The sequence below is a fragment of the Amblyomma americanum genome, chromosome 8 (genome assembly GCF_052857255.1).
Source record: "Amblyomma americanum isolate KBUSLIRL-KWMA chromosome 8, ASM5285725v1, whole genome shotgun sequence".
NCBI classification, from domain to species: domain Eukaryota; kingdom Metazoa; phylum Arthropoda; class Arachnida; order Ixodida; family Ixodidae; genus Amblyomma; species Amblyomma americanum.
This window is the reverse complement of record NC_135504.1, coordinates 20495890-20509501: the sequence shown is the minus strand read 5'-3', so window position 1 is coordinate 20509501 and position 13612 is coordinate 20495890. Positions and strand designations below refer to the sequence as shown.

Here is a 13612-nt window from a genome sequence, read left to right as displayed (position 1 = left end):
AGGGCGGAGGAGGGGGGGGGGGGCGAAATTGAAAATATCGCTGACGGGAATTTATAAGGGCACACCGGACTTACTTGTTCCGTGCGGATATGCCATATTACTTGAAAAAAAAATAAATCTATAAGGGCACACTGCGACTTGCTTGTTCCGTGCTGATGCTTTATATTACTTTTTAAAAAAGTGAAAATAGCGCTGTCAGCTGATTAATTCCTATAAGACGGGAATCTATAAGGGCACACCGGGACTTGTTCCGTGCTGATGCTTTATATTGCTTGAAAAAGATTGAAAATAGTGCTGTCAGGTGATTCCTATAGGACGGGAATCTATATAAGGGCACACCGGGACTTGCTTGTTCCGTGCTGACGCTTGATATATTACTTGAAAAAAAAAACTATTTGCTTTTTTTTCTTCTACGTTCCTTTCAAGTCGTTTCTCTCTCCCCCCCCCCCCCCCCCCCCCTTGCCGTAGTTCAGCGTAAGAGCGCTGAGGACATTAATGGGGTTGGTGGTTGTAGACCACCGGATATAATTCTTCTCTTCCCCGCAGATGGTTCAGTGCAGATATGTGTATTTTTACGTGTGTTTTAAATGTGGTTTTGCGAACGTGTTCTGACGCTCTGCTAGTGCCGCGTTAGCGATTAGTGTGCATTTAGGTTTTTTTTTTCGCAGAGGCAAGCAGTTTTCAAGGCTTTTCACACAGCTCAAGTTTTCGCCTGTACGTACTCCCCTAACGTCTATAGGCAAGCTGCCTCAAGTTTTCAATTTTTATTCCCATAGTTGCTCAGAGGTCACTGAATTATGTACAGTGGACTTTGTAAATCAAATACGAAACTTTACAGAGATCTGCGGCTGATACTTGCGAAGCCAGCCACCCGTGCCAAATGTAGCAGACAAAAGTGGGGAAATGAGGGGCTCATTGAGATCGACTTTGATATGAAGGAAGCCAGCAGTCACTGAAACCAAGGAAAACCTAGGGAATGTTTTTGAAACTTGCTCTGTTAATCGATGGGAAATTGTTACTGTAGTCGTTTTATGGTTGAAAGGTAAACTGATTTGAAAATAGACGAAAAACCAACCATATGGCATGCCGTCGTTGAAATCCGAACCCACGACCTCCGGCTACTTTCAAGGTTAGGTTACAGGCAACGTAAATACCCCCGAGGGTAGAAGATTGGACAGTCGCCGCCCGTAGCTCAGTTGTAAGAGCACCGTGCGCGAAACTGGTAGGTCAAGGGCTCGGATCTCACCGGCGGCATGTGGTTGTTTTTTCTTCTGCTGTGCAATAAATTAGCTTTCCGTACACGTAGACAGCGTCTATTTGTGCTCTTTTCCAACCGTGTCAGTATACACCGCGAGCAGACAGGAGACGGCGAGTTGCGCACAGAGGAACACATTTAACGCACTCTTCTGATTGGCTTATGAGATCTCTAGCTTCCACAGTGCTGCAACAAACTTTTGTTTCCTGGTTAGAAAGCAAAAAAAAGTAGCACTGCATACAATGTAAAGAAAAGGCGTCTACATAAATGCCTTAATTCTTTTGTTTCTGTACTCCCAAGCATCTGTGTTTTTTTTTTCCTTTGTAATTCACCTGCCCACTGCAAGATGAGGGTATTTTGGTTCAAAGAAGGTGAGTAAATAAACGCTGTATTTCCGGTCTGCGTACAATGAAACTGTCTTTCTGTGATGACAATGAATCTCGCTAGTCCAAGGCGCTTTTCTGTTTCCGCTCTTCAGTTATTTTTACTTGCCGAAATGCGGGGACGACGTGACTGCACGTCCAGGATCCGTCGTAATGCTGTGTGTCGTGTCGCGAGAGTTTGCGCGGAATACTGGTATCATTTGTATTTTCTCACATGTGGTATATTATCTCTCTACACAGGATGTCCCCAATGCAAAACGCAGGAACCAAGGTTAAAACCTTGTCCGAAACCGGAAACGTGTTTTTTTTTTTATTCATTTGACCTGCCCCGAAATTTGTGGGATTGTGGTGGACTTCCACGCTAATAGCTACTTCTAGTTGCTACTGATGCTGGTAATGCAGGTTCTTGCCTCTGGGTTTGCTTGTGACAGTGTTTTCCCCTTTTGTTTTTGATGCCTGTGCAGAATTGGTTACGCCATCGCTGAGCGCCTGGCGCAAGATGGCGCCAGGGTCGTCGTTAGCAGTCGAAAGGAGGACAAGGTGAACCAGGCGACCTCGCGGTTGGCCGCGCAGGGCTTGGACGTCATCGGGGCGCCGTGTCACGTGGGAAAGGCCGAAGACCGGGCCAACCTCATCAAGCTGGTGAGTGGCCTAGCTGTGTGCAGCTTGTAGCACATGAAACTAGACGTACTTTCTTTATTGTATGCCAGTTCCCAGCGCGGGACTGCCCACGAGGCGTTTCTCTGTCAGTGGCGAAAGAAGCGGTGGCGCTACTATCGCCCATTCTTGAACGCGTTCATATATGACATTTTGAAGTTGTCTTCGATTTTTCTGCACTTGCTGCACCAGTTCCGTAAAGTTCCGCGGCGGACCCGCAAGCGTGCAGTGTCAGTTCGGACAGTTCAAGTGCAGCTTATATTGTCATTGGCTGTTTCCAAACGAATGATCGAGTGCGGGCATGGTCGTCTGCTAGCCATGGCGTCTCCACCAAATTACAGCCAGCTGTGTGATGCTGACATCAACGGCCGCCAAAAAGCGAACCGCGTGGGGAATTTTCAAGCAGTAAATCGCAGTGAAGGGTTGCCATGAACAGCGCCCCAGGAAATCGTTGCTTTACTGAAAAAAAAAGGTGTTGCATGTATACCTTGACACACACAGATGATTTACAAATATATGCACTGAAATGCTGCCCATTGAGCTCGACTTGATCGCTTATGTTTACAATTCTGACTCCACAAACAATTACCCACCTCCTTGTTTAAAGAAAGAACTGTCATCATTTCATTAAAACTACGACCATGTCTTGTGTTACCTACATGGGTGCTGCCATATATTGCTGCACTACAGCTTCACATCCAATTGGAAGTACAAGCCAGCCAAGAGCTTGTGCTGCACTATGCTGAACTTATGCAAAACGAAGGCGGAAGTATAGCAGGCACTGCGGTGGCAAAATGAATGCGAAAGTGCTGCACTTCTTGAGTGCAGAAAGTGCAGCCAAATCGAAGAGACCTTGAGTTTGTTCGCAGTAGAATTGGTGACTTGCATTGCGTCACATGCCTAGCGCATAAAACAATGAAATAGTTTTTTTGGTTGCGCAGCCAGTACACTAACAGTGCTTTAGGTGAAAAAATGCGGCTACTTGAATGGCGTGGTAATCCACATATCCATTTCTAGCTGTGCTACAAACGGACTCTGTTGAAGTGGGCCGCAGCTGATGATAACACTGGGGACATGCAGAGACTCCTGCCCGCTACACGGTCTATTCTAGTTCACTGCACTATGGCACTTTGCTGCTGTTGGAATAATGACAATAGGCTAATGGTATAAGGACAACGAGCTCAAATGCTCACCTGTTCTCACTGGGTTTCATGGGTTACAATATATTCTGCTGTTTGAGCAGTGTTGTCAATTTTTTACGACACTTGCTACTGTGGGTTAATGTTCACTCAGTGGTTAATAAGTTTATGAAAGTATATTGCACAGTGATATCTGAATACAAGACCTCTTGGTGCTATTTAATGAAGTAACCTCTCTCACATCAGGAAGTCCTTTTGAAAACGGTTGCTGTGCACTAGTGCTTGCTCAGAGTAGCACCAATATGGAAGATGTGAAAACAGATCAAATTCTTAAATAACCTCACGCTTCATATTTGTTGGCGGTGGTGATGAATGCATGCTTGTAAAAAAAAGTTCAAAAAAAGGGGGCAAGTACATACAGGCTGGGAACCATAGAACACTGGGAATTTTTTGACATACTGTGGAAACCATGGCAAACGAACTGCGAATAGAAGTTTTGTATTATTTACAGTTAGCGCCCTAGCTGGCGCCTGCACTAGTTGTTTTTTTCATTGGCCTGCATTTTTTTTTTTTGTCTCATGCGCTAGCCAACTGTTTCTTACTCGGAGTACAACTGTTGTCACTGTCAGACAAAATGGGCACAGAAGCATGTTATCCTGAGCAATTAATTACACAATTGATTGAATTGCTGTGAACAGTCATAGCAAGTGATTCCATAGTGCTACTTGCCATACATTTCTTTTTTACATTGTAGATGGCAACTTGATGAGAATTGAAAAGAGACGAAAAAATTTAATTTTTTTATAAAGCACCTCTGCAGAAATGTTGTTACAGGTGAGCTGCATTGCTTCAAAAATGTATTTAGATTTCAAAGTTTAGATACCCACAGTTGTTTATTGTTAAGCAGTCAGTCTAAACTGTTAAACACGCGTGCACTGCATGAGGTATGGTGCTTGAAGAATGGAGACCACTGAACGTTGCTTTGCCAACAGCCAAGCTAATAGTCACTGTGGTTGTTTGCTTAAATGGCTGTCGCTGCTTTTTCCTGAAGGTTTAGCGTACAGTTGTGGACGTCCGCTGAGCATGCTTTTTCCTCATATGCGGCTTTTTGCCTGGTAGTTATTGCAGCTGTGACAGTGTGCAGACAGATGGGTGAGGAAAACACTTCACTCCTGGCTTTAGCGTGTAAGAAGGGGCTGGCAGGTGCTTTTTTTTTTTCCTTCCGTGACGTGACCTGAAAAGTTCCATAAAGTCCACGCTTAGGCTGTCTTATTATCCCAAGATTATGGCTGTTAAGGAAACATTTCCCGAACAATTTTCCTGGTGATAAGTGGTGTTCACATTTTTTTCATGTGTACCTTCCTCGCATTTGTTTGAGGTGCAGCATGGTTTAGGCGAGATTGGGTATTGTGTGCGGCCTTTAGTCTCAAGGTACTTGAAAGTTGTGTACACAATAGTTTGCGTCTGTAATAACATTTCTAGCAAAGAAGCAACGGCATTCGTATATACCTGATTCATGTTTTAACAACTGAGCTCCACTTTGTCTTTTTTCTGTTTGTTTTTTTGTTGACCCTATATATTCGCCATTATTCTTTTCTTGCCAAGTAGCTAATCATTTTGTCCACATCCGTTGTTTTCTCTTTCCTCTTTTAGAGATACAGATTCGACAGAATAGTTTTGATGGTGTCTGCAATGAATGTGTTACTGTGGTCCAAGTTTATTTTTAAACTTTTGAAGCATTAGTGCTCGTAAATTTCGTGCCAACATTTTTCCTCGGTCTGTGGGAAAAGGATTGCACTATTTTAATGCATTCATTTATTTTGTGAATATATATGCAGTATGTTGCAAAGATACATTTACTGTATGACAAACTTTTGTTTGGTGGGCACACATACTTTTGGGGCCACCTGCAGAGCATGATGCTTGCACAGCTTTTTTTACGTTTAATGCATTCATGCCTACTGTAGTTGTTCAAACATGTGTGCAGGTTGTTGAGAAGCTCGGTGGCATCGACATCCTTGTCTCCAATGCTGGCATGAACCCTGTGATGGCCCCTGTTTTAGATGTGAGTAGACCTTTTATAACAGAGTGTATCTGGCAGCTAAAGGTTTAGTTTAATTTAGCATGTTTTTGTTTTTGGGCACTCTTTGTGCATGTGACAAACAAAGTACCCAACAAATGTTGTTTTTATAAGTTAGGGTGCAGAAAAGCAAGAACAATCATCTAGCCAAACATTATGTGTTTCCTGGGCTCCAAGATTACTCTTTGAAAAAGGCAAATTCTGATAAGAAATCCTTGTAGAGGAGAATGCTGTATGTTCTAAACATAGAATACCTAGCCGCAACCTCCGCATGCCACATCCCATGCCCACTGACTGAGCTATTCCAGCAGCTGTTCATGTCTGCTCTTCATCGGATGCTTAGGCAGCTGCACGTACGGTGTAGTTGTTGTTTTTTTCTTTGTAGTGAGCCTGACTTTTAGGCGCACTGTCATAATTTCTTGTGGTAGCTTTTTTCTTCATTTGCCTAACAGTTCCATAGTTTCAATTCAATTTGAGCCCATGCTGTTTTTCTTCTACCCAACCTTAATTGAATGCAATGTGTTTCTTTTTTGTCCTTTTTGTCTCCCTGTCTCCTTGCACGTGGGCCTGTGCCAGACACCGGAGAGTGCTTGGGACAAGGTAAGCTTTGCACTTGTCTCATTTCAGTTTTTGTGATCGCATGAAGGCTTGGCCTCCTCTTTCGCTTCAATTTGCTTCGGCTTGAATGAAAGTTATAGCAGCAGTGCTGTCATTTTAGCTTGCATTGGTGCTAGCTGGAAATAGAGTGGGGAAGCTGTTTTGTAGGCACCCTGTTACAACATACCTTGCTCTTTTTTCTATCTCAGATTTTTGACATCAATGTCAAAAGTGCCTTCCTGCTCACTAAAGAAGTCGTGCCTCACTTAGAGAAGCGAGGGTAAGCTGCAGATTTTCACTGAAAAACAGTAATTTCTCTCATTCCTATTTGCATTTGTTGGCTTCTATTGAATGTGCCTTTTTTGTATTGCAGGGGAGGATCCATTGTCTATGTCTCATCTATAGGGGGCTACCAGTCTATCCCTGTAAGTATTCTTGGCATTTAGGCCGCCGTGGTGGCCGAGTGGTTATGGCGCTCGGCTGCTGGCTCAAAAGACGCGGGTTCGATCCCGGCCGCAGTGATCGCATTTCGATGGAGGCGAAATTCTAGAGGCCCGTGTGCTGTGCGATGTCAGTGCACGTTAAAGAACCCCAGGTAGTCGAAATTTCCGGAGCCCTTCACTACCGCGTCCCTCATAGCCTGAGTCGCTTTGGGACGTTAACCCTCATAAACCAAAACCTATTCTTGGCATTTCACTTATCTGAATTGTTTTTAGCGTCACTTTCAAGGCCCAAAAGCGTATTGCATGAGGGGGGGGGAACGTACATATTTAGATTGACTGAGAATTCAAATTGTGGTCTCGGGATTGAATCCTTGCCACGGAGGCCACATTTTGATGTGGTCAAAATGCAGAAACCCCCATGTGCAGTGTTGGGGCACGTTACAGAACCCCAGGTGATTCTGTAAGGTGCAGTAAAGCGTGGAAGAAGGTGAACCATGCAAGCAGTATCTCTTGGCCTCTTTTCTCGACTGTAGCAGTAAACACAGTAAGCAGATCGGACAAGGTACGCGGATTGCCTTTGAGATTCGAGCTGGCGCCAAGCTCAAGGGAAGTGAAACAGAAACTCAGCGGTTGGTCTATTCTCGGAGACGAGGCCAAATCCGTTTATTGTCATGCCTGCCGTTCCGCCCAAGTGAGGGGTGCGCGGGCAACTTTTCAGCATGGCCTTTCTTTGGGAAGCCATTCGAATTAGCGTCTGAATCGGCAAGCATCTGACACCATATATAGCTAGGCTTACACTGGCGCTGGCCGGGACCTTGTAGAAAAATGAAAATTGGTTTTTGGGGAAAGGAAATGGCGCAGTGTCTGTCTCACATATCAGGGGACACCTGAACTGTGCCCTAAGGCGGACACCTGAACTGGGCAGTGAGGGAAGAGATAAAGGAGGGAGTGACAGAAGACAGGAAGAATGAGGTACTGTATTGGAGGTTTCCGGATTAATTTCGGCTACCTGGGGATCTTTAACGCGCACTGACACCGCGCAGCACATGGCTGTCTTTTGCATTTTGTTTCGGCTCCATTAAAACTCGGCCGCCGCGGCCGGGTTCGAATGCGGGAACTACAGCTCGGTAGCTGAGCGCCCTAACCACTGAGCCACCATGGGGGTCATTATCAGAATTTCCGAATTATGGGGGGGGTGGGTCAAACTAATGAGCTTCTTCTGTATTGACGCAGTGTTCAAAAAGAGTGCCGTGTTTATATGCTTGGTGGACATGATTAACGCATGCATTTTACTGCAGAGAAATTGATTTCATTACAAAGCTGGACAGATAATCTGTGTACGAGCATGACTGATTACGCCTGCAATTATGTGCATCATTTATACCAACCTAGCTATACAGTAGTATTTACATGACTAATAGATGAGTGCGGCATTCCAAGACTGCTTCATTCCAAAAGCAGCCGAGATTTATTGAAAGTGCAACTGAGTGTAGCTTGATTTTTAGTAGTTCTTCAAAACATATATCACGCTAAAATTTTGGTTTAACATCAATGAGGATTTATTTAAAAAGAAGCCGGCATATATTTAAAATAAGCGTGTTGAGTCTGAAGACCAAGAACTCTGGTAACCACTGTCCACTTTTCTGGCAACCCATGCTTGCAGCTTCTGGGTGCATATTGCGTGTCCAAGACTGCTCTGCTGGGCCTCACACGAGCTGTGGCTGAGCAGGTGGCGCCACTGAACATCCGCGTCAATTGCATCGCTCCAGGCATCATCAAGACCAAGTTCAGCGAAGCCGTAAGTGGCAGTGCTGTATTGGCACTACACTGTAGCAGTTGGAATATATCGCTTGAGTGCGTGGTTTTCTGCAGCCACACTTGCAGCCAGAACTGCTATAATTATTCTGTATTACAACTTTTCCTTTCATTGTGGAGTTTTTCAAAGAACCATGAAGCTCTTAATGGAATATATTTCATTCACCGCCCTTAGTTGCAGTAAATAATTTTCTTTTTCAAATAATAGTGTACAAGAAAATTTTGTCAGCAAAATGTATGAAACCAAAATCGAAGCTTGGTTTCAACAAAACAGTATAAATAAAAAGAAAATACAAACATATACATCAGGAATCATATTAGCAAAGCATTTATGTGCACCTGGAATGGCTAAACTGGCTACTGCAAGCAGTGACTGCATTCTTGAAATGTCTGAAATGACAGCAAGCATGCTTAGCATTTCCTCATTAATTGAACACAGAGCGATTATGAACACATAGGCTCATGTCATGTAGAGCGGGCTGCCCACGAAAATCGCCCACAATTGAGTTTATGACACGGGAAATTAAAGAGTGCATTTGCATTGAAACAAAACTGTGTAGCTGTGTAGTCTGGTGCAATTAAGAGATCGTGAGACTGAGGAGAACGCACAGTAAAGGCTTTTGTAACACGCTGTGAACTTTAAAAAAAAAAAAACCAGCAGTTGCTCTTTGAAAGAAATACCACTGGTGTTCTGGATTGCTGCTGATGTCAGATAGATGCCCACGAGTGAGGTAATGTTTTTGAGCTGCCACTGCTAACTGCGTTGTCAGTAGTAGTGCCGCCTTGCTCAAGTCCTAGAGCACAGACTTTTCAAGTGTGACAATGACTAGTCGGCACTTCTGTGGCATGCACATACAAGGAGCACATGGGAATAGCACTTGCCATGCTGGCACTTCTTGACTACGTCTCCGTGCTCCTCCTTTTGTAATAATGTGCTACCACGTGAGTCGACAGTGTATCTTTGAGCTGAGAAAAGCCATTTCGCAATCGCACGATGTGTAAAGCAAAATTTGCTAGGCTGGTTGTCTACTGGACCAGAACAGTCGGTCAACTGTCAGTCAAGAGTGGGCAGGTGTGTGAAAACAGGTTTCGTGTTTATACTTCATGAGATGCAAGTTTTGCTGTAGTTGTGCAGTGCAAGCTTGCGCTTGACAAGGATTAATTTCCCAGGTGTTGGTTTCAGGTGAGAGGTCTAAAAAATAATGTCACTGAATGAATAGCTGAATGATGGCTGTACAAATAAACACAAAATAAATGGCAATAATGTGATACAGGCCCATATATTTATATTTTATTAACTGTTTGTGTTCACACTGTCTCATTGCTTTGTCTTTCCTGAATGCATTATTTGTCATTTTTTATTGCTTTTTGATCCTTCAGTTACCTTACCATATTGTGCGTTAGTTTACTGTCACACCATAATGAACATATTCACATGGCAAAGGTGCCTACTTAATTAGATTGAAATTCTACAACATAAAATGTATTGATTATGCAGGTATAAACATGGTAACACACAAATACTGTAGGATATTAGAATGCCACAGAGTATGACATTGAGAGCTAAGTTAGTTCCATGCGTTACTGGATCTGCATGAGGTGATACGGATTCCAATAATAAGGAATCCTAATGAGCAAGTCCTAACATGCAGTGGAACAACAGTACTAATTTATTTCACTCTAACAAGCATTAACAAGCTTAATTTCATACATAAGACGGTTGGTATGCAGGAAGCTGCCGTTAAATGTGCATGTTTTCTGTTGTTCCTCTTCTGTCTTGTTCTTTTGAGCTGTGCAAGTCCTAGCTTTTTGTAGCTTGTTGTGGCTTTTGTTTTTACAAAATTCTTGTTTTTTTCTTTCTCATTTACTTTTGGGCATTGCAGCTGTGGAAGGATCAGTCCATAGAAGAGGCAATCATCGCACAAGTTCCTCAGAAGAGGTAAGCACACTGCAGTTGAGGCACTTTTCCGAACATGCCGACGTTATAGCCAATGCAGGCAGTTGTGGCTTGCTGGTGCATCGTTCTGAATTCAGGTCCACAACGATGTGACACTGGAGCAAAAAGTGCTGACAGAAACACTTGGCTCAGCATCTCTCATATGGTTAACCGCTTCTACTGTTTCACATCTGATCTCGTGCAACCAGATCACTGTTAAGAACTAATTATTAAGGCTGAAGTAAAAGACATCAGCCTCATGTTCATGTGTACTTGCCTGTGTGGAGTCTGTTTGTTTGCTGTAGTTATTTTGGCACTTGTTTAAGTCCTTGTTAGAATGAAGGGCACAAGTTAATGCCCCTCAATTGGCTCGCTCACAAATGTACTCACACTCTACAGTTAGCTTTGAATGTGCACATTTGTATGTTTTGTGCATCTGCCACCTCATTTCTAGCCTTTGATGTTGAGGGAAGGGGAATGGCAGGCCTATGTGTGCGATAACATCGTTATAGTTGGTTCATCTCTAACAGCTGTTGCTTTTGCTTTTGTGCTGTATATCTTGGCAGACTTGGAAGGACAACTGTGAGCCTATTTAGCACTGGAAGTCTCATATTGCTTTGAATACATGTTCATGATAGTGGCTGTCATTAAGTATGTCACGCTGTTCACATCCATTTAGGAAACAGAGCTCCTGTGTATGGCTTGTAGGGTATTAGACAAGGGAACTCTGGAAACGAGGGTGGGGGGGGGGCTTCAAACATGCATAGTATATATAAGCAGGCGAGCACTTCACCCCCACAGATTTCACAGCTGAGGGACGTGGTATACTAACAAGGGTAAAGAGAAGACATGCAAACTGATAACATTCCTGGTCAGCATTGTTGTACAATTTGCTGAACCCCCCTTTCCGAAATCTTGTTAAGGGCTCACATGCTTATAAAGAGAGGCTGTAAAACACCGTGTAACAAGTGTCTGTCTCTTGTGTTGTGCTTTTACAGGCCATTGTGTGCAGGCACCATGGCAGTTTCAGTGCATAATCTGATTCATGTGCTCATGCATGATGGTTCGTCTTTGTAAACAGGCTGAAATTTCATTTGCAGGCTGGGAACTCCTGAAGATTGTGCTGGCGTGGTGTCTTTCCTAGTGTCTGATGATGCCCGCTATGTGACTGGAGAGAATGTTCCTGTGGCCGGCGGTTTCTTCTGCAAGCTTTGAGGATGTGCTCAAGGCCTATACATGGCACCTGTGTGTCTGGACACTGCGATAAGCATAGCACAAAACAAGTCTTTACATCCATGTTACAGGTACACCTATGTGTATGTAGGATATATACATATGTTATACACACAGTGCTTAAGGCACCTCTAGGTTCCTGTTGCAACTTTTAAGAATGTTGAAGACTGGCTCAAAAGTACTTGCCTCGACTTGTGCGCTGTGTTTCCAGCAGTGCTGAGTGAAAAGTTGTTCATGATCATGAACTGCTAATCTAACAAAATGATGTCCCTCTCGAGAGGGACATCATTTTGTTAGATTAGCAAGAGCTTAACTGCTTTAGCAATTGGCTAGTTTCAGACTTGTAATTTTTTACGAGCACAGGCATTGTGGGTAAGATATCTAGGTGCTGGTGAGCGAGCAGTTGCGCACAATGTTATTTCAGAGAGACAGGGAGTCATACGGATGTGCAAGGCTGTTGGTTGGATTGTTTTAATGCCGCACGGGATGGACGTTTCCAGTGTAAGCTTGCAGTAGAGGTGAGGTCAGATGTAACTTCTCGCTGATGGTTTATCTAAGTTGCTCACGTAAAAGTGCTTTTGACTCATTTGGAAGCTGGACACAATGAACAACATGACTGAACCTACACGATGGCTCAACTATAAGACTCCAGTATAAGTTTTGTGAGCTGACCCCAGTGAATATAGAGCTGTGACTTTTAGTAGGAGGCTGGAAAGTAGTAGTGCATTAAGGAAACTGGAATCATTATGGCATAATTAAGGTTTTAGGGGCCAAAATGTTAATTCTAGTATGATATGTGATGCAAGCGCATAACTTGAGCATTTATATAGTGTGCACTGCCATGTTACATTGTAGTTGTCCCATGAACAGAAAATGGCTATACTGCAGAATGGCGTTTTAGTGAAACCATTGTATGCAATCATTGTATTAAGGAAGGCATAATTAGGGCTGATATTTCCACTGGAGATTATAAGGCTATGAGAACACTTTTTTGACAGCTACAGAATTTGTGATCTTGCAAGTGTGCCATTCAGAGGTGATTTTTGGTCATGTTTGAACTTGAATGATGCATATCATGTTCCTGTTAGCCGAGTGAGAATAAAAAGTTGCTGTTTCCAAAAGTTTCTAAATGTGGCATTCCATTTATTGCAGTGTTTATTCTTAATGGCTCAGCTGTAAGACAACGGTAAACTTTATGCTGCAGTGGCTAGTTGCTGTGCAGTGCAGCAGCAATTTCAGATTTCAAACTATTGATGTTTCGGCATTTAGCGTGGCGCTTTGTTGATGAAGCCTTGATCCTGACAGCTTCAGAATACGCTTGGTTGAGCTAGTGGTGTTGGCGGAGCATGCAGCCACCGTTACAGGCTATGAAGACAGCAGCGATGACCTAATTGTTTCAGCATCTCGCTTGCAGGAGGTGTGGGGTTCAACCCCCAGGGCCACCGGGTACCTACCAGTGATGTAATGAATACATGCTTTCCTCTGGCCTGGTGATCAGCTTCTTTTGGGGAATTGCTTGGGAAAGAGGTCATTGACCACACATTGAGTGCAGGCAGAAACACCTGGTGTCATGGTGCTATTTGGTCACAGTAGTCCTTGCACCATAAAAATCATTATCATCATAATGACAGGCTATGAAAACGCTGTACTTTAATTGAGGAAGATTACAGCAAAACTGATTAGCACAGAATGGATTCACACATTCAGTGTCAATGCCCAGCATAATCTTAAACGGTTCCGCCAGCGGCAGTATGCATGCTAAAGTTTTATAGTGCCTCTGCCGAAAAGGAGGAGAGGGTGTTTGCCATTTTTAATGCCTTTGCGAAATTGATAAGAAGAGCACACTGAAAGCTCGTTTATTCGTACTGTGCAACTTGGACCGTCCATGTGCCACTGGAGTCTGTTAAAACATAGCTCGTTAATTCGAACTCTAATTGGTTCCGGCACCTATAATTCGAAATACGCGCCTCCACTTCTGGGCGCGGATGCACGCATCCAACTGAGCAACGCACTTTCTTCGGAGGAGGTGTACAGGGGGTAAAAACGGCGCACGAGGCCAGAGAGGAGTGAATGG

At 43.7% G+C, this 13612-nt stretch overlaps 1 protein-coding gene across 3 annotated transcripts in view; it reads left to right on the top strand.

The window, feature by feature from the left end:
- Window positions 1-12662, top strand: part of Dhrs4 (Dehydrogenase/reductase 4) — a 34818-nt gene extending 22156 nt beyond the window's left edge. For 2 of the 3 annotated variants that reach the window (XM_077634064.1, XM_077634065.1), the window contains exons 2-10: window positions 669-714; window positions 2103-2280; window positions 5422-5499; window positions 6091-6114; window positions 6321-6391; window positions 6485-6536; window positions 8218-8352; window positions 10253-10308; window positions 11406-12662. In XM_077634064.1, the coding sequence (XP_077490190.1) occupies window positions 669-714; window positions 2103-2280; window positions 5422-5499; window positions 6091-6114; window positions 6321-6391; window positions 6485-6536; window positions 8218-8352; window positions 10253-10308; window positions 11406-11520 (755 nt within the window). In that variant the 3' untranslated portion in view covers window positions 11521-12662. The remainder of the gene's footprint in view (window positions 1-668; window positions 715-2102; window positions 2281-5421; window positions 5500-6090; window positions 6115-6320; window positions 6392-6484; window positions 6537-8217; window positions 8353-10252; window positions 10309-11405) is intronic. The other variant, XM_077634066.1, reaches the window with a different exon arrangement.
- The last annotated feature ends 950 nt before the right edge of the window (window positions 12663-13612 follow it).